This window comes from Hydra viridissima, unplaced genomic scaffold (assembly GCF_058129835.1).
Source record: "Hydra viridissima isolate aposymbiotic clone 2 unplaced genomic scaffold, HvirCarnegie_v1 scaffold_10, whole genome shotgun sequence".
Taxonomy (NCBI): domain Eukaryota; kingdom Metazoa; phylum Cnidaria; class Hydrozoa; order Anthoathecata; family Hydridae; genus Hydra; species Hydra viridissima.
In genome coordinates this window covers 8706553-8734164 of record NW_028324309.1, presented here as the reverse complement: position 1 = coordinate 8734164, position 27612 = coordinate 8706553, and the positions used below count along the sequence as shown (strand labels likewise).

At 28.1% G+C, this 27612-nt stretch overlaps 2 protein-coding genes and 1 pseudogene across 6 annotated transcripts; 2 read left to right on the top strand and 1 right to left on the bottom strand.

Annotated features, from left to right (window-relative positions):
- Positions 1–350: 350 nt before the first annotated feature.
- Positions 351–9069, top strand: LOC145181580 (uncharacterized). The gene is made up of 7 exons (XM_090099931.1): positions 351–756; positions 1463–2218; positions 2353–2419; positions 2554–2647; positions 3891–3979; positions 7661–7751; positions 8224–9069. Exons 1-7 carry the CDS (start codon positions 711–713, stop codon positions 8347–8349), a joined length of 1269 nt encoding a protein of 422 aa, XP_089956057.1. The 5' UTR covers positions 351–710; the 3' UTR covers positions 8350–9069.
- Positions 9070–10229: 1160 nt separating this feature from the next.
- On the bottom strand, positions 10230–26959 carry LOC145181076 (delta-1-pyrroline-5-carboxylate dehydrogenase, mitochondrial-like). Of its 5 annotated transcripts, none has more exons than XR_016456270.1 (21): positions 26806–26936; positions 26525–26618; positions 25974–26157; positions 25203–25250; positions 24526–24599; positions 23974–24136; positions 23810–23881; positions 23090–23255; positions 22466–22562; positions 22005–22055; positions 21876–21898; positions 21718–21765; positions 20992–21092; positions 20657–20704; positions 19435–20161; positions 19195–19280; positions 18905–18971; positions 12438–12506; positions 12277–12329; positions 11923–12041; positions 10230–10712 (listed from the first exon to the last, which is right to left on the bottom strand). XR_016456270.1 is itself a non-coding variant. In XM_090099928.1 (21 exons), exons 5-21 carry the CDS (start codon positions 24540–24542, stop codon positions 10594–10596), a joined length of 1344 nt encoding a protein of 447 aa, XP_089956054.1. In that variant the 5' UTR covers positions 24543–24599; positions 25203–25250; positions 25974–26157; positions 26525–26618; positions 26806–26936; the 3' UTR covers positions 10230–10593. The 5 variants fall into 5 exon arrangements, 4 of the variants coding, with proteins under 4 accessions (XP_089956054.1, XP_089956053.1, XP_089956055.1 ...); XM_090099928.1 differs by having other exon boundaries at positions 19435–19479; XM_090099927.1 differs by lacking the exon at positions 26525–26618 and having other exon boundaries at positions 19435–19479; positions 26806–26959.
- Positions 14349–15208, top strand: LOC149883003 (uncharacterized; annotated as a pseudogene).
- Positions 26960–27612: the final 653 nt, after the last annotated feature.

Here is a 27612-nt window from a genome sequence, read left to right as displayed (position 1 = left end):
AATTCATAGGTGTTGGATCCTTTGAAACACACACACACATGTTTTAACACATATTGATATGTTAGCAACCACAACATTTTATATCGTATTAAACATTTTCCGGCGGAGTTTATTTTACTGAGTTTAAAATAGTTATCCAGATTATCAAACAATTCTTTTATAAAATTCGATTTCCGTTTCAGAAATTATAATAACTTTATTTTGGTCGTTTGCTCCCTGTGTTGGATAATATAAGTCCTAAAACTGCGTCGTTTCATTTCGTTACTTCCTCATCATGCATTTTGAAATATAATAAAATGTTCTTTCGTTTTCCTTAGAGCCCATCAGTAAACTTATCCAGCAAGGCAAGTAATTAAAAGGGCCGCCTTGGTTTTGAGTTGGTATGCTTTTATTACCAATATGTTCGTAATTTTTGACCTTAATAAAACAATATAATCAAATCATGTAACACTCATCAATTTTTAAAATATTAAACATCTGAGAAGTGAAACAGCTGAAACAGCGCAAAAACCAATCAAAATATTATTTTGTAACCACGTGATTCTTAAAAAATCAACAACATGACCAAAAGTCAAATAGACATTAATTCAAAAATAAAATGACAAAGCAGTGAAAAAGTTTCACTGTTAACCTATCGTGTCTGTTTCTATCTTTAAGACATAAAAATGAAAGTTCGATACGATGAATTTTTGTTAATTCTTACATAGATTATGTTTTATTGGTTGGGCATTGTACTACTTTTGGCTTGTTCAGAAGGTATTGTAGAGTCATTTAAAGTATTAGTTAATATCAAAATGTTTTTTTTAGATATTTTAATTCTTCTAAGCTGATAATACATTCTAAAATTATAGAGCTCAATTTATAGCTGGTTTAATTTATACTGTCAATCTTTTTCTTTTTCTCTCTATATATATTCATATATCTGATTTCTTTCTCTGTCTTCACATGTGTGTGTGTGTGTGTGTGTGTGTGTGTGTGTGTGTGTGTGTGTGTGTGTGTGTGTGTGTGTGTGTGTGTGTGTGTGTGTGTGTGTGTGTGTGTGTGTGTGTGTGTGTGTGTGTGTGTGTGTGTGTGTGTGTGTGTGTGTGTGTGTGTGTGTGTGTGTGTGTGTGTGTGTGTGTGTGTGTGTGTGTGTGTGTGTGTGTGTGTGTGTGTGTGTGTGTGTGTGTGTGTGTGTGTGTGTGTGTGTGTGTGTGTGTGTGTGTGTGTGTGTGTGTGTGTGTGTGTGTGTGTGTGTGTGTGTGTGTGTGTGTGTGTGTGTGTGTGTGTGTGTGTGTGTGTGTGTGTGTGTGTGTGTGTGTGTGTGTGTGTGTGTGTGTGTGTGTGTGTGTGTGTGTGTGTGTGTGTGTGTGTGTGTGTGTGTGTGTGTGTGTGTGTGTGTGTGTGTGTGTGTGTGTGTGTGTGTGTGTGTGTGTGTGTGTGTGTGTAAACTTATAAATCAAAAATTACATTTTAATTTCAGTCTTTGCTCGACTTCACCTATCTCAAGAACAACAATATGATTTTCAGAAGATTGAACCAGCTTTAGACCTTAATGTGCTAGTGAAAGATAATAATTACTATTATGGTGTTGCAGATCATGATGAAACTAATGAAGACAAGATTAATATGAATGATGAATATACAGATTTTGTTAAAGAATTTGATAAGAATTTTAAGGAAGAAAAAGTAATACATAAAAAAACAAAGCATCAAATAGCTAGGGGAGGAAAGCATACAAATTTAAGCTCCAAAGAATCTGTTCACAAAATTTTTCATAAATTCAAAAAGAAGAATATTCCAAGAAAAAATACATTGCCTATGCATAGCACCTTTGAAACTTCAAATGGGTTTGAGGAAGTTAAAGTCCCAATTAAAATTAAAAGTAAAGAAACTGAGTTTAATAGCCATCTTTATGATGCAAGTATTTATCAAGATTTGACAACAAAATTCCACAAAGCATCTTCTGGAATGCAGAAAAAAGAAAATAAAATTATGAAGCATGAATCTGATAATGTTGGTGTTGCTACAGTTACTGAAGATAATAATATTTCTAAAGAAGAAGAGCTTATACAAAGTGTTAATCCATTTGATATTTTTCTTGAACCCAGTATTTCCAATATAACAAATCAAAAAAATTTTACAACAAGTTCAAGTAGTCCAAGTTATCATGCTCATACAGTTGAAGCTACAAACGGAGATTCATTTTTACATAAACTAGATTCAGGCTCATTTATAGGTGAATTTATAATTATTAATCTTGTATTAACTAGGTTTTTTTTGTGTGTACAAAGTTTTATTTTTATTTCTCCATGTAAACAATGTAACACTATTGTTGTGGCTGTTAATGACGCTTTTTTTATGCCTTTTTAGCATTAATTGTCAGCTGCTGTGTGGCTGGAGTTGCTGGTATTGTCTTGACCGGTTACTGCTGGTTCAAGTATGAATTTTGATAAAAGTTCTTATGGATTAAACTGTGTTATCATTTTAGATCAAATCCATTAAAACTGAGTTATTGTTTTTAATTATATAAAAATTTATAATAGTTTAAACATTCTACTATGAAATTTTCAGACTTGGTCATGAACATGGTGGTGGAAATAAAATTGATGTATCTAATTCAAATTTTACCGCAATTAAAAAAGAAAAGCCTCATCAGTTAAAAAAAGTAAGTTTTTGAAATGATTAATCAATGTATTTCTTTAAGTAACAACAAATAAGTACGAAGCATTTTCCTTTACTGTTTAAGATTTTTTTTTTCATATTCAAATATTAAAACAGCTGTTATCATTAACAGGTTAGAAATACTTTTTTTTACTTATGATAGAATGTCCAACATAAATTAAAATATACCAAAATATATGAAATTCTATCAGATCTAAGACAAACTTTTCATTAAAAAAAAAAATCTTTGAAATAATCTTGACACACTACAGAATCATTATGCTTTTCTTTTGAATAAATTTTTTAAAAGTGCTCTTTTGTGACTCAAATGAAGTTGATTTTATTTGACAAAATCTGACCAAATTAACTTTAAAAGTTAGAAATGGAAGTGAAGTAAGTTAAAAGTTTCTTCAAGCAAAATTAGCAGCTCAGCACAATAATCAGCATTGAGAATTGATAATAGTTCTAAAATATGGTGGTTTATAATTCTATTTTTTTGGAAGTGTATATTTCATGCTAGAGCAACTTTAATATTTTTTCAAATTGGAATTATTTTTAATATCTGGCATACCCCACTAAATTTTTTTTTACCCCTTCATTATGTAACTATTTAATATTTAATAAATAAAAAAACATTTTTTCATGAAATTTGGGGATTGTCTTCTTCTCTGATCAAAATCATTTTTGATGCCATCTAATTGAAAGCCTTCAAGTAATTCTGATTTTTCTAAATCATAAAAATTACAAAACAATATGGATTGAGATATTTTTTAGTGAAAAATTTCACATTATTTTTAATAGTTTGTCAAATGTTGTTTTGTTTTTTTTACCATTTTTGTATGCAAATACTATGAATTTGACAACTATGCCTCTTCCCCCTTCACTTTCATCCTTTTATAAGTATTTCAAGTAAATGCAAACACAGGTAATCAAAAACTATCATTTATATTAATATTTAAGGTATTTTGTTTTATTTAAAGAGGTTTGTTTCAGAATATTTACAACTGATTTGCATAGCATAAACAAATCTTTTTTAAGTTTAATCTATTTTATGAAGTAATGAGAAACTATAAGAATATGACAGAATTATACTAGTCAGCCAACCTAATTTAAACAGAAATGAATGGCTGATGCTAACCTCCATCCCTGACCAATTTTCTTAAAAATATTTCATTTTTTCTTGAATAGATTTAATAGATGTGTTATATCTAGTGTACTTACATTAAATTAAGAATGACTTTTTTTAGGGCTCTAATATGGGAGATGAAATGTTAGCTGAAAATGCAAAGATGTTTCATTATGTTCATCAAAAAAAACAAATGCAACAACTTAGCAAGTATGCATAAGAAGATAAATACATATGTGTAAATATGTATGTATGTATGTATGTATGTATGTATGTATGTATGTATGTATGTATGTATGTATGTATGTATGTATGTATGTATGTATGTATGTATGTATGTATGTATGTATGTATGTATGTATGTATTTATGTGTGTTTGTATGTTTACAAACAAAGGCTGTATACTAAGGTGATAACTTTTTTTGAAATTTTGTATGGCCATGGTCCACATGTATGACCATGGTCCACACAAAGAGTTTTAGATGAAAAATAAAAGATATCTTATTTTTTTAAAAAATAAGATATCTTTTATTTTTGTTTTTTAAGTTTTTGCATAAACCATAGTTTCTTGCACTGTTTTTACTGTGTGTTCTGCTTAAATGTTGGGTCTTGCAGTGTGGCTGTCTCTTGATTACACCAGTGACTTAAAAAGGATTTTTTTACTTTTGCATACTGCAGTTAACTGCAGCAAATAAAACTTTATAGTTTGTTCTATCATAATAATGAAAACCAAATATTCATCCATTCACTAGTAATGAAATTACATGCTGGTTGCAGTCGCTGTTGATGTTCTGGCAATAATATATATGCCAGTAATGCTAGAATTCCTCTGAAATTCCACCTTACTAATATTTGGAAGAGCCTCAAAATTAGTTTTTGCAAAATCTTTTTTTTCTGAACAATATATGTTATGATACCCTATCTCACACAAAAACTTCATATCATCTCGCCATACCATTGCTATCTTCAGTATTTGTGTTTGTACAACACTATCTCCAGTATTTGTGTTTGTTGTGTCACAAATAATCACTTTTATTACTTTCAATATACAAAATTCATTTAACAAATTAATCAATACTGAATTATTTTGGCTTTGCCATCATCTAAAAGCAAGGCTGCCAACTTTATTTTCCTGATCATTGTTTTTTAAAACTACAACTTGTACTTCTTTCTGATTAATCTTCTTGCCATCAAAATGTAGTGTCAATAAAGATTTTATTATAATTTTCTTTAATTCTTCTTTCATTCTATCAACTTCTTTCATTACTGTTTTGTAAAAACCTGCCTGTGTTGCTTAACATGCTTCACCTAAAGAAGCAGCTGAAGCAGTTGAAGCTTTTCTTTTTCTTTTAGGTCTTCGGATATTGCTAGTTGATGGAGCATAATCATCATCAGTCTCTGTTTCAGTTTTAATAGACTCAGAGTCAGAGTTTTGTATTTGATGCTGGGCTTTGTTGACAACAGTTTATTTCTCTTTGATACATTTAGATGGATGAGTTGGAATAATTTTCAATGTAACATATCCTACTTTTTGATTGCTTTTAACTTGTAATTTTTAAAACTTTTTTTTTCTTTAGTGCTCAGCCATAAACCTTTTTCATTTGTAGTATCAAATAATATTTCATTATAATTGCTGATACTGATTTTTTGTGTCTTCTGCTCTTTGTGGTATTTATTCAACAAACTTTCAACTTTTCTTGAAACTGAATTTTTCTGGCTGGAAAATTTAATTTTGTCCATAATGAAATTAATTTGCAGGCAATAACTTTGCATCTTCCAAAATCAGATTTTTCTAAAGAGGCCAAGTAAGTGAACCTTCCTAAAACAACTATTGCATTTGGAATTCTAATCCAAGCTTATAGAAGCTTGTCTAGTAGTTCTAAAATTTTATTGATTTCTGTTCTTTTTGCCTTTGCTTCCTCAAAAAGAACTAAATTGCTTTGCCAAGTTTTCTTGTTTTTGTTTAGGGTATCCGTATTGATTTTATACATCTCATTATAAATATATTTAAGTAATTACATATATTTTTTGTAAATTTATAAATTATGTTTAAAAAATGTACTTACATGTAAATATATAACTTTAACAAGGCTTTGTATAAAAAAAGTAAAATTACAAACTGAATTAAATGATACGTAAAAAGTAAACACCTTTGCTGTTTTTATACAATAGCTTGATGTTTACATCAAGCTATATATATTTTTAAAATCACTAAAAGAAGTTTCATCTCTTAATGTTAAGGCCATTAAAAAAAAATTAAAAATTTGTTAGTTATCACCCTACTGTATAAAATCCCTGATCAAATTATATTAAATTATATCAGAAATTTTCAGCATTTATTGTGTTCCTTGTAAAAATACTAAGTTTATTTATTTATTTTTTTTATTGGAAAAATGTTTTATAAAAGACCAAATGTTTTATCAACTTGGCAAAATTGATTATTGTTAACACTAATTTCTCTCAAAGTTATGAATAATTCAACATTTGGTCTGATGTGTTGAGTTGGTCTTCTTCTTTAACTTACCGCATATATAACAATATTCAGTCATATTAAGTAAAATAAAAATTTTTACTTGAAGAATTCTATTATATATGCTGACAGAATAATAGTTATTAATAACTTTTGTAACAAAATATTAGTTATTAACAATTTAAATTTATCATGAGGAAGATGAAAAAAAAAAGTCTTTTATTGGCCATCTTTTAAGCTACAGAAAATATAAGTGTAAGTGAAAGATCATACTGTAAAATACTCAAAGATATAATACATAATGAAAAATAAGTAGAGGTAACTCTAATAAGATCTTTTTTTAATTGCAGGTTTATTTAAGCAGTAAATATATCAAAGAAATTTTAGCAAAAAGCACAAAATGTGAAATGAAGAATTTCAATGTAACATGTTATAAAAACTGTAGAACATTCCCTAAAACTTTTGGGTCATAAGTTTCTTGGGTGCTTCTCCATTGTGAAAGGAAACTTCTTGAGACATGTTTGTTACCTTAATTAGACAACTGAATTCCTGACAGTAAACCAAGTATGCTTAAGCAGGTAGAGCTCCAAGCCACTCAGAAAAAGTAGGTAAAAGAAAAAGTTGTTTGTAACTGGAATAATTATTACAAATTAAAAGAAATGGGTAAATAGCTGCATTTTAAATTTGGGTGGCAGAATAGAATACTTTAAAAAAAAAAGAAAAAAAAAAGAGAATGCAAAAATTACTTGATCTGGTTTTTTTTTATGAAAATATTTTTTAAAATTGTAAATAAACATTTTAAAAAAAGATTTTAATTCTTATTTAATAGGTTTAATGCACCCTAATGGATCTACTTAATAATTAAGGTTGGGTTAATAATTTGATCAGGAGCTCTAATAGATATTCTATTGTTGTTATTGTTGTTGTTGTTGTTGTTGTTGTTGTTATGATTGTTGTTGTTCTTGTTCTTGTTCTTGTTATGATTATTGTTGTTGTTGTTTTTGTTGTTATTATTATTATTGTTATCATTATTGTTATTATTGTTATTATTATTATTATTATTATTATTATTATTATTATTATTATTATTATTATTATTATTATTATTATTATTATTATTGTTATTATTATTATTATTATTATTATTATTATTATTATTATTATTATTATTATTATTATTATTATTATTATTATTATTATTATTATTAATTGCTGCTGCTGCTGCTGCTGCTGCTACTACTACTACTACTACTACTACTACTACTACTACTACTACTACTACTACTACTACTACTATTACTACTACTACTATTACTTCTTCTACGAGTGTGATTATGGATAAAGTATTTTGATAGAAAATCAGTTAGCAACTCAATGTGACTTTAGAAATCATTTGCAGATCATTTGTCTTACTTTTGTAGAAACTTCATTGAAAACAATGATCTGCTTGCAAATAATACTGATGATGATGATGATGAAAATACTGTTTATGAATGTCCTGGACTTGCTCCGGTGAGTAGCTCTAATTCAGCTGTGTATACTTGTATGTAGTCATATATATGTATGTTAAAGCCAATAGAATGAAGTTGTAGTATGAATGCAGCATGTTTACAAATTTGTATGGGGCTTGTATTTTAAATTTGCTTTAATTTCAATTACATGTATTTTATGAAATACATATAAAATATTTTTGTCGCAACTTTTTTCTAGAAGTTGTACAAAATTTAAACTGTTTTGCTTGAAGGAAAGTTTTTGCTTTCACCAGTTTTTTTGTACCTTTTTTATAGCTTTCGATCTTTAGTTGATCACTTTACAGACTAACCAATCAATCTAATTGATTGACTAATCAATAAATTACGAAAATTATTTAAAATTAGCAAATTAAAGTTTAAATCTTTTGTAAAAAAATTAAATGTATCATGAAAATCGAAGACTGTTTTACTCTTTCTAATAGTTTGTCACTTTTTATGTTCTTTTTTATCAGTCAGGGAATATGAAGATAGTAAACCCATTATTCAGCGATTCAGAAAACTATCAAACTGGTAAGTATCGTAATAATTCTTTAAAAGATGCTGGCAGCCCACCGCCTCCCTATGAAGGTGATCATTAAGGAACACAGAAAAAAAAAAAAACTAAATTATTCTTTAAACTATGACTACAAGTTTTCCCATCTCTATAAAAAATCCAATAAAACTTTTGTTTCTTTTTCATTAGTAATTTTTTTTCCTAATCAATCAGTAACAATTTAACAATATTGAGACCAGGTTTTCAAATTATCTTTCATTATTTTGATGTTCTTAAAATTTTTATTTTTTTTTATATTTGGTGATGTTTATAATTGTAAATGTGAATGTATAACAAGTTATAAAGAGAGGTTATTTTTCTTCCTCTTTAAAGATATAATATAGTAGAGGATAAAGTTATGATTTAAAATTATTATTTTTACTTCAAAATAGTAACAAAGGGTGAATCTATTTTTATTTTAACTTGTAATTAATTTTTGGTATGAGAAATCTTTAATTTTCTTATATTTTTCTTAAAACTCAAATTCTTTTTGAAAATTCTTAAAATTTTTATTTTATGTGAGAGGCTTAAATCACCTTATTTTCAACCTAAAAGTAGATCAATCTGCTACAACTTTTTGACGTTAAGTTTTGGTCATGTGATTTGATCGTGTTACTAACAGGTTTTTCTTTTTTAATCCAGTTCTTCCTTTTTTACAATAATAAAGACTTGAATTTTTTTTGGTGTTAATAAAAGGTTAAAAAAATAGCGAGTTTCATTAGATAAATCATGCTTATGATGTGAAAAGATACACGAAGTTTATTTCAAAGCAGGCTATTTTTGCCAATTTTTTTCCCCCGCTCATATTGTTAAAGAAAAATTATTTCTCTTTCAAATAATGGAAAAATAAAATTAAAAATAATTTTTTTTTAGCTTGCTAAGAAAAAATGTAATTTTATATCATAAATCAAAACAAATAAAACGACAAATTGCATAATGCTTTTTATTGAAGTTTAGCATATGTGAGCGACAAAGCAAACTTCAGTTCGCAGAAATGCTCACTGCTACACTCGCTTTTTTTCCGGTTTCAACCTTATACTACTGCTCTAAAGTTGATTGATAAATGTACCGTTTGACCCATGTAACCTGGGTCAAACCGTACACTAATACTTTCTAAATCATTCCCATTCATTTAAGAGTTAGAAACCAAAAAATGTTTATTTCATTCTACACAATAAAATGATCATAAAAAAGTCTTTGGGTTCAACACTTTTACTTCATAACTTGAGTATTATTGATCAAATTATTCAAACTTAGGTTTACGCTTATTCGAGTCTTGGTAACTTTCTACATATTTAAACGTTTTTATAGATGAGATTGGATTCATTTATGTAAGTAGATGGTATATCTACAACCCCAGCCTGATTTGGAAGTTAAAATGTTTTTGTATATGAAAACTTAGAATACGCGTAAAACTGAGCTCGTACTTTTTTCATTTGCTTCTGTTTATAATCTAAAGAAAATGTTTTAAAAAGACAACCTTAGTTAAATAAGTTTTTCCCTTCGTAATTTAAAAACTTTATGAGCATTTTTTCCTTGAAAAATGCAGTAAGTAAGATAGATTGATGAGATAGATTGAGATGATGATAGAAGATGAGATAGATTAAGGTGATAATAGAAGATGAGATAGAGTAAGATAAATTGACCACTTAATTTCAACAGTTTTCCGAGATGAACAAGAGATTATTTCTTTGCAATTATTTTACTATGGGACTGAATAATTAGTCATCTTTCAGTCCTACAGTAAGATCATTTAATCGTTGATTTATTGAATTACGAAAGAGACTTCTAAACTTATTAAGTCGCGAACTTCGTTGCAAGTTCATATTTCATTTTTATGTCAATGCTGTTCGTACGACTTGTAAGTATATTATTTAGTCGTCTAATGTCGTATTATTTGGTTAAGCAGAGAAAATGAGCAGCAAATTAACTTTCATAAATACATCATTTTCGGTACAAACTACAATTTAAAAAGGTGATAGCAAAAAGAGTAACTAATAAAATACAAAAAATGAAATATAATGGATTTATAAAACAATTTGAGGAAAAGCTCAAAAATTTGTAACGCATCAAAAACTTGATAAAAATTAACTTTAAAAAAACACATTTTGTAAACATTAAAAAACGGGTATTATTTTGGTAATCGTACACATAGCTAAATTTGATTATTTTACAGATATAAAAAATATATTTCTATTCAACTTTATTTTAGACCTGTAAATAAAAAAAGTTCCAATCATGTAAAACATGATCAATTGGATTATTTTCACGTAAATACCCTGTTTTAAATTTATTTAGAGGACATGTAAGGGTATGACCAATAAGGCAAGGGTGCACATGCTTCTTTAATAGCTTGCGGTGACGTCCATTTTTGTAAGTAGGTAGCCATGCCAGCTTTATCATTTGTACCTAAAACGCAGTTTTTATTGTTTTAAAAATAGATATCGATTGGTTTATCACAGTTTATCGTGCAAAAGTCTCTAATCAAAAAGACAACTATTAATACAATTTTTAGAATTCTAAATATATACAGTGATGTAAATAATAAATATACCATAGTGACGTTCCTAATTTTTGAAAATTTTAATTGTTGCTTCTCAAACATGTGCGGTTCTCTTGTTTTAAATATCATGCACATTTTTAAGGAAGGTAATTTTGATGTGTTCGAACTATGAGTGTTTTAAAGTTGGCAAAAAAAATGCACTCAAATAAAAATTCAAGTAAACCAAATTCTTTCATTATTGCGTAGCAGGAAACACAAATTTAAAGTAAATTTTTAAAGTAAAATCTCATAGAAAGGTTCTAACTTCGGAAGTTTTGGGTAGAAAGACACATCGCACCTCGGCTCAACTCTTAGTAATTTATCATCTCAAAAACAATATCGATAGATTTCAATACAAAAGGGTATTCTGCTGGAATGTTTCAGGACGTAAGATGTCACTTAAGATTAGAGCACGCTGAGTAAAAACTAATTTACGAGCAAGAACACCAAGAAGTGTGCCTTTATTAAAAAAGCTTCAAAAGAGTTTTAACGTAGATACTTTACATGATCAAATAAGAAACGGGGCACTGTTTTCAGGACAAATAAATCTAAATTTTAGATCAGATGGTGAGCACTATGTAAGCAGATCACTAAAGAAAGAATTTTACCCACGATACACTAAAAAAGCATTATGGTGTAGAAATGTTTCTCATCGTCTGGTGTTGGTTCTTTTTTCTTATAACAGTTGGCATTATGGCACCTGATTCTTATTACATCAAAGATATTTAAGAAATAATGCTTCAACAAATGCTGAGGATAACAAGATGGTGCTAGGTGCTAAATTCAGCAAGATAACGATCCAAAGCATACGGCTTTTAATGCTTAGAGATGGTTTTAATATAATGATTAAGACAATTGCATTGGCACATTCCACAGATTTACATAGAAAACTTATAAAAAATTGTGAAAGATCAGGTAGTAAATATAAACGGGCTATTATCATCTTTTAAATATAAGAAAACTAGAAATATTTAGCAATGCAAGTTTTTGACAAAATTTAAGCTTGATAAATGCAAAATATATGTTAAAAAAAAAGTTTAATGTAAATATAAATCAAAGAAACTGAAGACAGCTTACCTGAACTTCTAGCACCACCAAAGGGTTGTTGAGCTACAATAGATCCAGTGCAGCGATCATTGATGTACAAGTTGCCTGCTGCATGAAGCAACTTCTGGCGTGCAAAGTCAATAAACAATCTAAAAAATTTTAAAATGTGCTTGAATTTATGATTGTAGAACAGAAGGATATCATTTTCATGAACAAAAAAAAAAAAAAAACACGCAAAAAAAGTCCATAAAAAAACAGAAATTTATACAAAACTTTTTGAATTAACTCAATTTAACTAAGTGATAAATAATATGTTAAATTGTGTAAACAATTTTATTTGTATTCTTTTACTTTAGATAAAGGTCCTAATTTAGTTTGAATTACCTGTCAGTTGAGAATATAGACCCTGTAAGTCCATAGGGGGATGTTTTGTTTACCTGAAATTCAAACAACCAGTAAAAGCAAAGGAAAGCAAAAAAAAAAACATTTTGAACTTTCTTTTGAAAATAGTAAAACTTTTCTGTACAAGATGTAATTTTCTGTACCAGATCTAAAGTAGCATCAATATCCTCTGAAGGATAAACATATACTGTGCACACAGGTCCAAAGATTTCCTAAAAATTTAAAATTCAAATTTGAAAGAAAACAAAATTTTAATGTATCAAAAAACTTTTTATATTAAAATCCCATAGAAAAAATGAAATATAATATACATTTTCTAAATTAATAAAAATATAAATACTTAATTCGACTCTAAATTTTTATAATGAGCATTTGCAATAGTAATAATAATATTTTAAGTCCAAATGTAACACTGTACCCATGTTAAAATTTGGCATTCAAATTTAGTTAGGTTTTGAGATTGCACCAAAAAATTTTTGAGGTTGTACCAAATAAGATTTTAGTACAATCTCAAAAATTTTTTGGTGCAATCGTCTAAAATTCCTATCATGATTAATTTAACTCATCTTCAGAGGTCTCAGATATCTTGACAAGGTCAAGTTTGCATCTCAGACGTTTTTTTTGGATTGGTCAGTTCCAACATTAAGAAAATGTTATCAGAGTTTCTACCTTCTAAGTTGAAAATGGGTGCCCAAGACATTAAAGAGTTCTGAAGCCTCGTGTTCTTCTTTGGGTTCAAACTAGGGTTCGGAAAATGTGTCTGCGCAGATCTGCGCAGACAAAAATATGCGCAGATCTGCGCAGACAAAAATATGCGCATATCTGCGCAGACGTCGGCGCCGACGTCTGCGCAGACACTTTAATGGAAAAGAAAAATTTAAATTATCTGAATCAAATGTCTGAAATTATTTTTGCATAATTATCTACTTTTTACGAGTTTTTCATTACTTATCTGTTTCTTTTTGGTTTGAGCTACGTATAATTAATCGATATAAGCTTTTGTAAGTGTTTCTTACCACAACTTAAAGTGATTTAGAATCAAGAAATCTTGTATTTTCGTCATTCAAAATATTTAAAATGGAAAACATCAAAATTTCGAATTATTTGACAAATCTTGATCGAGAGAAGCGTTCTGGCACTTGTTTAGCATGCAACAAAACTGTTCAATGGTCGAAGGAATGCCTTGCAGCGCATAAAAGATCAACATGTCCAAACGCCAGTGTCGAGGAAAAAAGATTGTTTTCAAAGCGTAATTATGAATCGTCACATCTAATCAATGATTCTCAGCAAGTTCCGTCTACGTCTGATTCACCGACGCAGCGTGTACATCCACCAATTAATAAAGAGCTCAAAAATGATATCGACACGAAGCTTGATTATTTCTTTTACCGTACGGGTATATTATTTCGTTTAGTCGAGTCGGAGGCCTTTAAGGATTTCGTTAAGTCGCTCAATCCATCGTACGCATCTGTCATCCCGAATGCTAAAGTTTTATCAGGATCTCTGCTCGACAAACAATACACAAAATGTTCTACTTCTGTAAATGAAATTTTGAATTCTGAAACAAACTTAACAATGATGTCTGACGGCTGGACGAACATAAGAGGCGATCACATAGTGAATTTTTGTAATAAAGCGCCCAATCAGAAACCTTTTTTTTTTACACCTCAATAAATACATTCGGAATCATTCAAAATTCATCTGCAATTGCCGCGGCAATCTTACAAGTTATTGAGAAGATTGGCTCACAAAAATTTACCAGTTTCATAAGCGACAACGATCCTGTTATGAAATCAGCGTGGAGGATCATTGAGGAGAAATATCTACACATCTCGGCTAGCGGATGCGGAGCTCATGGAGTCAACTTGCTTGTGAAGGACATAGTTTCTACAACTGGGGCCACAAAAACAGTCAAAGATGCAGAAAAAATCATCAAATATGCGAAAAATCATCACATCGTGAAAGCAAAGTTTGATGAAAGACGAATTGCAGCAAATATTTCTCTTTCATTGCCCATGCCTGTATCTACACGATGGTTTAGTTATTATAAATCAATGAGCAGTCTCCAGCTATCAAAATACGTTCTTATTAAGTTGATAGAGGAAGAAAGTACATTACTGAAAGAAATTCAACCAAAGAATACATCTGCTGATGTTATGGCATTGATAAAATCTGACCCATTTTGGGACCGTCTCTCTAAGCTTGTCAAAAGCATTGAATTTCCTTCCAACGTGATCGGAAAGCTAGAAAGTGATGAAGCTCCATTGTCTCTCGTGTATGATTACTTTGGTCAAATGTTCAATTCATATATGGACGATAAAGACATACAACAAAAAGTGCAATGTCGCCTCGATTTTCTCTTTCCAGGTATTGGAATTGCTTTCATATTAACGCCCAAAGATGCCGCAGAAGGTTGAATGAAGATAAAACCGATTTTATCACTGCTACAGTTGAATTCGCCAAAAAGATCAAACCTGAAATTGCTGACACTGCTGAGGATGAATTGATTGCTTTTATAGGAGAAATGGTTCCGCTGCCTGAGAGAAGAAAGAAAACAATATTCAAGATGAACGCGCGAAATTATTGGAAGATTATCGGTCGCGATAAATATCCTGCTCTTTACGAAACTGCTAAGCCTATTAACGAAATGATCTGCTCATCAGCTACAGCAGAAAGAGCTTGGTCAACCTTTCGATTTATTCACTCGCGACTAAGAAATCGTCTTACGAATGAGAGAGTTGAAAAGCTGGTATTCTTGTATACCAATAGCGTGCTGATGGACACAAATGACAAGACTAATTACATTCTTGAAGAAGGTGCAATTCTCAATGAAATTGAATGTCAAGAAATCACCGAATAGGCGCCAGCATTATATTTTTTTTATTACTGTAAGAATCTTTGAAAACTCCTATTGTTACTAATCACTGAATTTATAATAAAGTTAAAATATTACTTAAAACATTTCATAAGTTTAAAACCTTTTTTTGTTGATTTCAAAAAATCGGCTGCAAAGCAGTAAATTTTGTCGGCGCCGACGCACAGTGGAAAATAAAGGTGTGTTTCGGACCAAAAATCGATAACTTTTTTGTTACTAAAAATAGAGATTTGAAATTTTGCACAAATGTAAAGTAGTATATGACGCTTCTTGAGAAATACTTTTTATAAGAATTTTTTGTAATACAATATTAAAAATAAATAAATAAAAATCAAAAACTTCAAAATTGGCAGTTTGTTAATTTACACTTTAACACAATGCTTTACAAATGTATGAAAATACCTTAAAATTATTAAAAACGACGAAAAATACATAAAGTGCTTACCTACTAATTATAGAAATATTTAAAACAGTTTCTTAATAACAATTTTTAAATAGTTGTTTTTATGAAATAATGTATAGGTATATTAAGGTGGTACCAGGGTAAAGGTAACTTTTTAACAAGAATTTGAAAACTATTAATAGACTTTAGCTCTTTTCTATTAATGAATAAAAAAAATATATAAAACAGTAGCCAAAAAAAAAAATTTAGTGATGACGTCATTAATTATTTGCATAATTAGTGTTATGTTACCCCCAAAACTGTTTATTCTTTCATCTAATATAACTAACTCAAAAAGAGTCAAAACTGCTTGAAAATTTGAACATGAATTCTTCAATGTATTAAGAATGTTTTCTAAAAGCAGAATTTTTTAAAACGTTTTTAATTTTACCAGGTTGACATTCGAACTTTAAGATATAAATATAAGGGAAGTTTGGGACCAAAGCATGATAAAAATGGGTTTTAAATAAAAAATAACAAAAATTTGCTTCATAGACAACATTCGTAATATGTTCATCTTTAAACCTGCAAAATTTCAGCCCATTATCTATTTTCTATGAAAACTTATTTTTTCTGAAAAATTGAGATTTAGCGAGAAAAAAAGCGTTTCTAAGGTCGTTGTTCAATATGCGTTTTTGCAAAACACATAGTGAAATAGGTAGATTTAAGAATTCAAAACATTAATTTTGGTATTTTTCAAAATTTTATCAAAAACAGCCGTTTTTTACCCTGGTACCACCTTAAAGGTACTATATCATAACTACATAGGGACTTTCAGTTCCTGAAATCAGTTCGTTGACTTTCAAAAGCTGCAGAGTATCTTCATCAAGTTCTTGCACATTTCACGCAAAGAGTTTATTTGGCTCTTTACTTCATCTACAATGACTTTAGTTTTCTTAGAAGTCTCTTTGCAAAATTCTATGCATATAGGTCGACAAAAACGAACATATGAAGTTGCCGGATTTTGCCAAACAACTGCGCCAGTTACTTTATCAATTAGTTTGATAGGCGCCAAAGAACTAGTAAACAAATTTGCATCAGAAATAAGTTCAGATTCCTCTGGAAGTTTCTACTTGTATTGGCTTTGGCCAGAGGAACCATCACAGCCCTATTTACTATATGAAAGTAAATGCTTGAATTCAATACTGTACACGGAATCTATGGTCAAAATTCTAGCTACAGTGTGATCCAATAAATCTTGCAGTTCCAGAATTTTCGGATGTGTGTTCGTAATTTCTATTGCAGAAGATGGTGGATAGCAGGTCTGTTTAATTTCTTGAATTTTACAATATGGTGGGAATATGGAACAGTTTCGTTCATTTGTCATCTTCCTCATGTACAAATACTGTGCTTTTGTTAAATCTAAATTAATAAACATGCTGAGTGCTTTTTCATTCGTTAGCATATTTTTCTGGCTTGCGTTTTCCATAAAACTCGATATTAATTTTTTTTCTTTCTTTATCAGCAATCCTTAATGATTCCACAAGTTTTGCTTCTGCTTCTTCTCCTATTAAACGCAACACCTGAAGATATGTATTAAAGATATGTTCAAATCCATATTCCTTAAGTAACATGGTATTTTTTCTTTTTTTGCTGGATTCTGACGAATCTCCATAAGACACGCACGGCCTTCCGCGTTTTTCAAAAGAAGTAGATGGCGTGGAGTCGGTAATTGCCTCTTCTGAGTTAGGTAAAGATACACAATATCCAACCAATTACTGTTCTTAGATAAAAAAACTTCCTTTTTCCGTGACGCCAGTATCCATCGTTTATTAAAAGACTGAATAATGTGCCTTTAAATATCACTAATGATGAAACACAAGTTGTCCCCAGAAAATTGATAATTTTCTTTTAAAATTGTTGACAGTGCTTCAACTGTCTTTCCTCCATCAATATAGGAAAGCAATAATTTACATTTCAAACACTTAAAAGTTGTCATTTTAACAAGTCACAAAAGTAACTTAAGTAAGATTCAATAGTCAAACGAGTCGGTTTAATTTCCACTGTGAATTTGTTATACTGATATAAATGTTTCAACTCTTTATATATTGGCAGTGTACATTCACCACAAAATGAGTGCAAAAATACAAGAATGCTATGGTATCAATAAAAAATTGATAATAAATTAAAAAACATATACCAAGCTATTGTTATAAATGAACAAAATGTAAAACCACGATAAAAAGCGGTTTTCTGTTTTTTTACTTTTATCACTCTTTTCTCGATAATTTCGGAAACCGCACGTTTCTGCAACTCATTCTTATACATGTTTTTAATAAACACCTAGGCTACAATACTACATTAAATGTAAAGCGTGGGGAAGCGTGGGTAACTACTAAAAGTCTCAGTGAACTTGAAGAATATTATTTTTTTTCATATATTTTATTGTTCAAATAATTACTCCTAAACTGAACCATATAAGTAAAAATGTAAAATTTTCTTAAAATTTCCATAACATGAGCTTTTCAAAAATGTATAATACTTTATACTTATTCCTAGAAAGTTTTATAGAAAATTCACTTTTAAAGTGATGAAGCGAACAGGTTTGAAATGAACATCCGCAAAAGTAATAAACAGTAGGGCTTCAAATCTTTTATTTTTACATAAAATTATGTGAAATTCCTGCATTATAGTAATGATTGACTATTAAACTATTAAATAAAATTGAAATATAATGACAGTAGCGACATTAGTAAAAAACATTTATGATATGCTGTTGCTCTACAATTTTCCACTGTGCGACGTCTGCGCAGACAAATTACACTGTCTGCGCATATCTGCGCAGACAGTCCGAACCCTAGTTCAAACTAATTATCCTGATCCTGAAAATTATGTGTTAATGCAAGATCAAGCTCTTGTCACAAGGCCACTGTTATCCAGCAGTGACTTGCTGATCACCTGAAATTCTGACCCAAAAATATTTGGTCACTTAGGTCTCCTGACTTTAAATCTTTGGACATCAGTATCTGGGTTAAAGTTCAAGTACAAGCTTGTAAGCAACAGAACCCTAACACTGACCATCTCATCAGTTCAGTATGTTAGGCCTAGACTGTGCTAACATACAAATACACATTAAGAAGACCTGCTTAAAGTTCCGATTTCAGATAGAAGCAGTGATCACAGCTGAAGGCAGTTACATTGATGTAAACTAAACCTTATTGCTGTTTATTTGATGAAATAAAAGTTTTTTCCTTTATTTATTTAATTTTTGACTCAAATTTTTGACCCAAATTTTTGTCAAATTTTAACATGCTTATGGTAGTTGTAATACATATAACCAAAAAAATAATTACCTCACTAAGCAACTTAGAATTTGGATTAATTGTTTGAATTAAAGTTGGTTCAATGTAGAATCCAATACTACAAAATCCAAAGATCTTATCATTTAATTGTAAACATATAGTGAAGTAAATTACTAAAAACTGCTGAGGAACTTTACATCTTAAATAAAATATATTTACAACTTTTATTGTATCAAAACAAAAATCTTTTTCCCTTAATTATCATAAAGTTCCTCCATAATTAAACTTAATAAATCTTTAAGTTATCATTATTTAAGTAAACTTCTAATGATAAGCTGTACCTATCATCACAGTTGCCACCTTTAAGGATTGTGTGGGCTTCATCATTTTTAGCATAATCTATATACATCTTGATTTTATGAAATGCCTAAAATAAATAGCTGCACAATAATGTCCAAGTATTAAGTATATCTTAAAACATTACAACTACATGAATATATTGTTTTAATATATATTTTTTCTATACATAAGAAAAAAGTGAATGAAGCTTCATAAATCCTTAAAAGATAATATTGACTTACTTGCTTGTCAATAATAGCACTAAGGAATGACGAGAAGTCATCTGCCTAAATCAGAGAATTTAATTTTGTGAGTACCTAACATAAAACTTCAATGTTAGCTTATTGTTACATCTGGAGCTGACTCTTTAATTTGTCAATTTTGGTGACTCATTTTGAGATTATTCAATAAAAAGTAAAAGGATTATGTAAGCTTGTGAGATCTTGATGAGAATTGTGAGATCATTTTTAGTATAATTTATATACGTCTTGATTCTTATTACAATTGCCAACCATGAACATATTGAAATTATCTTCCTAAATAGAAATTCTTTAATAAGCTTCAAATTGATAAAATAGTTTTAAATGTCACCAAAAGAGTTATATGAATAATGTAGTTATGTAAGAAATATATAAAATTTTGTAAAAGCATTTCATTAGGTATGTAACATATATTCACCATGAGTTCTGATGTAGATAAAGTGCATGCAAGATTTTAAACTGTAGTTATGTTTTAACACATGTTACATGTGTATGACTTAAATATATAATTATTGCTAAACTATTTTCATTTTTTTCTCATAATTTTGAAATTCAAATATGAATAAACTTTTAAAATTAATCAGATCTTTTGTAGGGAAAAATATGTTCACCTTTAGAAAAAAATAAAAATGACATGAACAATTTTTCAAAAATTAGATTCTTATCTGCATAACAGCCTACACAACACATCCATCAAAGATATCCTTTCCTGTGTTATAAATCAAAATACAGTTTACTAAAAAAACTTTTTACCATTTAAAAAAACCTGATTCAAATAGAACAATTATAATATCCTTACAAGTCTTTACCCACCTAACAACATGAAGCACAACAAAAATCTTAAATTATTAACTGCTCCATTTTCCTGACATTTAACTGAAATATATTTTACTGATGATATAATACATACAATTGTTTGCCAAACATATTTTAGTTATAACAAATCATTATGCAATTTAATTATATATATATATATATATATATATATATATATATATATATATATATATATATATATATATATATATATATATATATATATATATATATATATATATATATATATATATATTTTTAATTTTTGAAACAAAGATTTTTAAAAAATGAAATCTATTGAGTTTTTCTGAAAAATCCATCAATAAATCTTTGATTATATTGATACATTTTTAACTAAAAATTGAAGAAGAAAAGATAATATACTTACAGCACCAAGCTTAAGCTTTGATATTTCTGTTATTAATTTTGCTTTTATCTAGAAAGTAACAAAAAAAGAAAAAAAAAAGATTAAAAGAAATAAGCAAAATACAAATCCTGTTTGGATTGAAACTTTTTTGTTAAAAAAATTCATAATAATAGTTTGTTTAATTTTTCTAAATGGAGCTTTCAATTGTAAGAAGAGTGATGGAGTTTTTTTTTAGCAATAACAAAATCTTAAAGTACTGATCAACTACAAAATCTCTTTGGGAAAAAAATTAAAGCTCTTTAGGTCAATTAACATAAAAAATAGAAATTTTTTATAAAATCCCAAAGCAAGTTAACCTCTGGCCACAAACTATCAGGAACATACATTCTTGAACATGCTGAACACTTTTGACCACCATATTCGTAAGCAGAACGAATTGTGCCATACACAACACTGTCTAGAAAATAAAAATAGAAAAGAAGAGTTTTTAACTGTTAATACCATAAACCATAATAGTATGTAATTACTAGGTGTTACAAATGATAATGTTTTTTAGTTTTGTGTGACTATTTTTATATTAATATATATGATATTTGTACATACCCTGTATCCCTCCCCTAATATGCATTTAAAGATGTAGTTGCATGATTCAGTAAAAAATATCCCTAGTAAAATGTTGTTGCATCATTTTTTAAATGCTTTTTTATTTTAAAATGTTTACTAAAACCAATCTTCAAAGTTCATTTTTTAAAAGTTTGGCAATCATACTAAAAAAAATTCAATAAGTGTTGAGTTTGATTTAAGTCACTTAGTTCATCAACAAGCTGAAACTGAAAAAACTAACACTGAAAACTTTTTTTTTAACATTTCTTTTTTAAAAATATTTTTAACCGCATTTCATATATAAAGAAAATGAATTAAGTCATATAACATAAATTTGAATGTTTAATCAGATGTTAAAAATGAACACATGCTCAAAATCCAGTTTACGCCAATTTTTAGTAAAAGCTTTAGGGAAACATCCCATTGAGAATAATAATTTAATATCAACAAACTGCTTAATTTTGACAAGAAGTACTTACCTATATCAGCTGTCTTGTGTACAAAGTGGAAATTCTTCCCACCACACTCTAAAAATTATACAAAACTTGTTTAAAATGATTGAATAAAACTAACTTTGTTTCAAATTTTAAAAACATAAAGCAAACATCAAATTATTTAAAAAAGATTCTAAAAATACCTCCAACTAGCTTCGGAAAAGTCCTAAAAAAATTGCAACCCAGTACAAACATACAACTTGCTTGTAATATATATTGTTACATTGATAAATGTATGGAATATAAAAGCACATGTGATAAATGAAGCATACCTGTATTTGTCAATATTTTCACCAACACTTTTCCATATTGATTTAAATGTTCTGAATACAAAAACAAACAAAAAAAATTTTTTATCAGTGAAGAAAAGAAAATTTTCTTCCATATAGGTCTTAGAAAATGTTTAAAAATAACAGTAGATACAGTAAAATTAATCTAGAAGCTACCCATAATTGAAATAAAATATTATCAAACAATTACACAAATGTTCAGTAAAAGCAAGCGTGACACTAATTCACATAATGAATTTTATTTGATAGTAACTGTTAAAAAACTGTTGCAAACAATTTTAAATGCTATAAATGATTTAATTCATTTATAGCATTTTATCATTACCACTGTTGCAGGCTGCAATTTTAAACTTTTTCAAATTTGTAACAAGAAACATTTTTTAATGTCTTGTAACATTAGTAAAAAGTGAAAAGTGCTATTTTTGTTTGACCCAAATTCTTACTTTGAACTTCCTGTGAATGTGATGCCAGCAAGCTCAGGATGACAAGTGATTACTTTACCAAATGTTGGGCCATCAGAAGGAATGAATTGCACAACTCCTAAAACAAAAATATATTGCAAGATATATTTAATGAATCTAGTATCCAGTCCTCTATATTATGTTAAATCAAAATATTAATAACAAGTTTCACAGCGCACTATTAAAAGTTTTTTAGTACAGGATTTCTAAAAACTTCAGGCTTTACAGCCAGTTGGATTGTTAATACTGTAGCATTAATTACTTTAATAAGACAAAGAAAAAAGTATTTAAATTGTTGAAAATAATAGGTAACTTATGGTTATAGGAAGAAATTATTGTTTGGCTGATTTAAAAGTGTCTTCAAATGAATTACTGTGTGAATCATATATTAAAATAAATTTGAATCAAACTTTAAGTTTAAGTTGTAATGTATTCTCTTTGGTAAGAAAATAAGAATTTCCTTACATTTATGAAAAGCAAAAGAACTTTCAATTGTAGATAAATGAATTTAAATTGCTTTAAATATCAAAAGAATAGAACTAGCCTGATATAAATTAACTTTATAAAATTATATAGTTATATAATTGTAAAAATTAAAATGTATACCATCAGGCAATCCTGCTTCTTGCAATATTTTGAAAAAATGATAATTTGACAATATCGCTGTATCTGAGGGTTTCCATAACACCACATTTCCCATTAAAACTGGAGCTGAAGCTAAATTAGCTCCAATCGCAGAGAAGTTAAAAGGACTAATTGCTGCAACAAAACCCTAAAGAGTTAAATTAACAAGCAATTGAAAACAGAGTGCATTTTATGACTGTAAAAGAATTAGAGAATAAAGACATTTGTTAATATTGAAAATGTAATAACCGTCCTAAAAGTTACTAACTTTCATTTCAGTAAATTTACATAAACAAAAACTGACTTTTGCAAAAATTACAAATTTTGGTTTAAAAATAAGATATTTGTGGAGGAATAAATCTGCCAAGATTCCTAAAGAATATTTGTTAAAGAGAATACCACTGATAATCACAAAGCACTTTTTAACATTTTGTAATTTATTTACGAGCTAGCTAGTAAAAAAAAAAAAAAAAAATTTAAAAAAAGCGAATAATTGATGACAAATTTTGGTTCATAACAAATTTAGGTTAAAAAATAAGATATAATAGTAATGAGAGAATGTATTTAAAAATGTAATTAATAAACTGTAAAAGAATTTATTAATTTAAAATAAGAAAAATTTCTAAAAAATTAAAAATGACATCATACATTTACTCTAATATTTAAATGATTGTTAATTGTAAAAGTTAGTGTTTTTGCTACCTCAAGTCCACGTATTGTTACACTGTTAATTACATGCTCCACTTGATGTAAAGGAGGCCCTTCCAAGATTGTCTAAAATTATGGTAAAGAAGCATATGAAAGCAGTATAAATTTTCACAATGCAAAATTTAGTGTTTCTTATAAATGAAAGAATTGTCTCTTACCGTACCATACTTAATATTGAACCTAAGAAAATCAACAAGCTCAGCTATGCAATCAATATCAGCTTGTTGTGCAGTTTTTGCTTGCCCAACCATGCATATTGCTAACGATTTATATCTATATTTCGTTGCTACTAAGCTGGAAGCTCTTTGAATAATCCGTGCTCTAAATGAATAGTAAAACAACATACTAGAACATAATTAAACAGCATTTTTCATATGTAAACAATAAGCTAAGATACAAATATAGATGAATAATTCAATAAATCTATAGTATTTTTATCATTTTAAAATTTATTGAGATTTTTCTTTTAAATTGTAAATTGTTTACATTGATTAAAATATTTAACTGAACAAATATTTATCTCTAAAAACATTTCAAATTAGGCCTACTTTTTTCTTAAAAGCCCTAAGTCAAAGCTGACTTAAAGTTAAACATTATTCACTTTTCAATTTTTGTAATTTTTAACAATAGCCTTACTTAGAAAGTTTTTTTGATTGCTGTAATTATATTTAAGAAAGTTCAGTAGCTTGTGAATAAAAATTTAAAAGTACCTTGAGTCATAAGACATTTTCTCCCATTTTTCTCTGTTGACAAGTGCATTCTCAATTGCATGTTCAATAAGACTCTGTGAAAAAGATTAAAAAAGACTTTAAAACCTTTACTTTGAATTAAATACAGTATAATTTTGTTCGTTATAATTCTTTTAAAGTTTTAACTTCACTATTAGTTTTAAGATGGAATTTATGAATAGCTGTCACATGATAAAAATAACAAAACTTTTATTTTTAGTTTTACACAAATACAATAGTAACTGGTGTGGTATTGAGAGACACCAAATGGTCAGTAATAAGTGTTAGCTCACTTTCATAAGTGTTTAGCTATTTTAAAATAAAAAACTTCAATTCTAAAAAGTATGCAAAGTTATGTAAGAGTTCCCTGCTCACTAAAACATTAAACTTTTTAAAACAATAAACTTTAAACTAACTCACTTGCTGTAAACTTAGATACTCTATTTTTTCTTTAAATGAAACTAACTAATAACATTAAATGTAGACACGTTTGATTTAAAACTAACAGTTGGGAAAATTTGTCTGTTACCAAAATAATTATATGCAAGCGTTTTCACATAATGAATTAAATAATAATTTAAAGAAATTTTCCATATCAAAATACAATTAATAATCATAAAACTGATTTTAAAATTTACTGTTTTAAAAAAGTATTATACCTGGTCAGCATAATAAAATTTTGCTATTCTCCGCTGATGATCATAGGGCTAAAAAAAAAATTTATAATTATGTTTTGTTTAACATTAAAAAATGACTAACTAAAAAAGAAGAAAATAAACAAAATTAAAAAACAGATCACAAAACTATATATTGAAAAATGCTATATAACACATATATTTTAATCTGTTATATTATTTACATTAATATATATCTTCTTTACAATATATCATCTTCTTTGCAAATTTTTATTCCAAACTAAGCAAATGTATACCTAGTGGTTCAAAGTAACAGATGTTCAAAAATTGAATTACATTGAAACTGTCATTTTTATAGCCATAGCAGTTAATTAATGGTATTGGGGTACAGAAAAAAAGATTTTTATAAAGTTAGGATAAATACTAGATACTTTATTGACCATATCTGTAGATAAATTTATATTTAAATAGTATTCCAAAAAAATGGTTAAGAAATAATCTAATCTATATTTATATTCTAAAGTTTAACTATTATACTTTATAATGTATAGAAGATCTCAAAGTATCAAAAAAACTAACACAGCTTGAGTCTTTGATTTAATTTGACCAGAAATTAAGAAACTGTTAAAACTATTTATGCATTAAAATCTACATTAACTAATACAACAAAGATTCTTGCTGCATTGCAATTTACATTCTTTAATCTCATTGCCTATTAGATAAATCCAATAAAAAAAAAAGCCAACCAAAGCTGATGGTCTTTTTAAAAACTCAATAAAAAATCTCAGTTAATACCGAAACTTGATACTTGACATCAGGCGTTCGAAACTCTTTACCCCCTATAACAATTGGTATATCTTCACAATTCTCTTTCACACTAGTAATGTTCTGTTGAAGTCTTCTTTTCACTTCGGGATCAGTTAAAATTGTAGGAGGCTCATTTGGAGGAAGATTTGGATGATTGTATTTATAACGATATCTAAAAATAAAATAAACCACATTTATAACAATGCTTTAATTAACTATACCCAAATAGTTTATGATTTAAACTCATTCTTTATAGAAAAAATAGAGATACTTCTGGATCAATAGTTTTTTTAAAAAGAATTTAAATGTTAAATCATACATGAAAAACTAAATATTTCATTCATGTAAATTACAGAGACGAAAGGAGGTACCTTCCTTTTAATTTTGGCTTGCTAACCAGTGTAGTTGCATAGATATTTTACATAGATACTGTAGATATATTTTTATGCATTGATTTAGTTGCATAAGTGTTAAATAGTTAGATAAGTAACCATATAGTTACATAGATAAATATATTTAATAATTGTATTTAAAATTACTTTAACTATCTGCAACAAATACATAACTAGATATGTATAGATTCTTGGCTCATTTGTTCAACCATTTTCAATTCAACTTCTGATAATCTTAATGCTTTAAAGGAAAATAAAATATTGCTTCATAGTGATAACTTTATGTTTAATTGTTAGTAGAGAATACACACTTTATTTCTGCAAGTTGTTTATTCCTATTTTTAACAGTAATTATATCACTATCATCACATTTAGAGGATTTAGTATTTGATTAACTAATCTCGAATGTTTCAAGATAAGTGACGTACCCGACAGTTAATTTAAGTAATGTTCTTCTATAGACCTTGAGCATAATTTCTTTAAAATTAGACGGCAATAGTGGAGGGAGAGAAAGAGGTGTAAGCTCGAACGCAAAATAAAAAATTAAAGTTTTTGATAAAGATATTAGCTTCGTAAAAAATCACGTGATTTAAACAAATACTTCAATGCTGCCATAGCGATAGTTTATTTACTTCAAAATAAGAAGAAAATTTGGCACTGACAACAAACGATATTTTCAGCTATACTGTATAGCAAGACTAACCTACTTCCATCAAAAATAGGCATTTAAGTTATTCCAACCAATTACTTTCTAAAATTAATAACTCATATTCTCCCAACTTTTTAAATTAGAGAAAATTCTAACCTCGCGAATTGTCGCATGAGTGGAAGGTGAAGCGTGCAAGGGAACGCAAAATATCAGCTTTGGACATTTGTAGAAACTCAATTTTTAGAAATTTTCTGTTTTGATTTTTTTTTTTTTTTTTTTTTTTTTTGTTATACAGATAAAACTCAATATTAGTTTTTCAGAAATACTTTATTAGTTTTTTTTTTTGTTTTTTTTGGAGCAATAAAATGAATTCATTTATGTTTTAAAACATATTTTGACATATTTGGTTTTTAGTAAGCAATAACCTAATAATCCTTGTTTTTAAGTAGTAAAGTTTTCTTTAGTTTTGACACCTCGTAATAAGTCAATTTAGCTTAATCAGCAAGATAAAGCTAGTTTGTTCCAGGAGAAAAACTAGAAGATACGCTCTTCTAGTCTTTCTATATAATTTTTGCTTTAAAAGATT

Excerpts from the sequence above, each read along its gene's own strand:
- LOC145181076 (XM_090099927.1), bottom strand. The coding sequence starts at position 26,849 with ATGCTCAAGGTCTATAGAAGAACATTACTTAAATTAACTGTCGG. Across the intron at positions 24,600-25,202 it reads AATTTTATTATGCTGACCAG|AGTCTTATTGAACATGCAAT; the intron begins GTATAATACTTT and ends TCTTTTTCACAG. Across the intron at positions 12,042-12,276 it reads TCTATATTCTCAACTGACAG|ATTGTTTATTGACTTTGCAC; the intron begins GTAATTCAAACT and ends AAAATTTTTTAG.
- LOC145181580 (XM_090099931.1), top strand. The coding sequence starts at position 711 with ATGTTTTATTGGTTGGGCATTGTACTACTTTTGGCTTGTTCAGAAG. Across the intron at positions 757-1,462 it reads ACTTTTGGCTTGTTCAGAAG|TCTTTGCTCGACTTCACCTA; the intron begins GTATTGTAGAGT and ends TTTTAATTTCAG. Across the intron at positions 2,648-3,890 it reads AGCCTCATCAGTTAAAAAAA|GGCTCTAATATGGGAGATGA; the intron begins GTAAGTTTTTGA and ends GACTTTTTTTAG.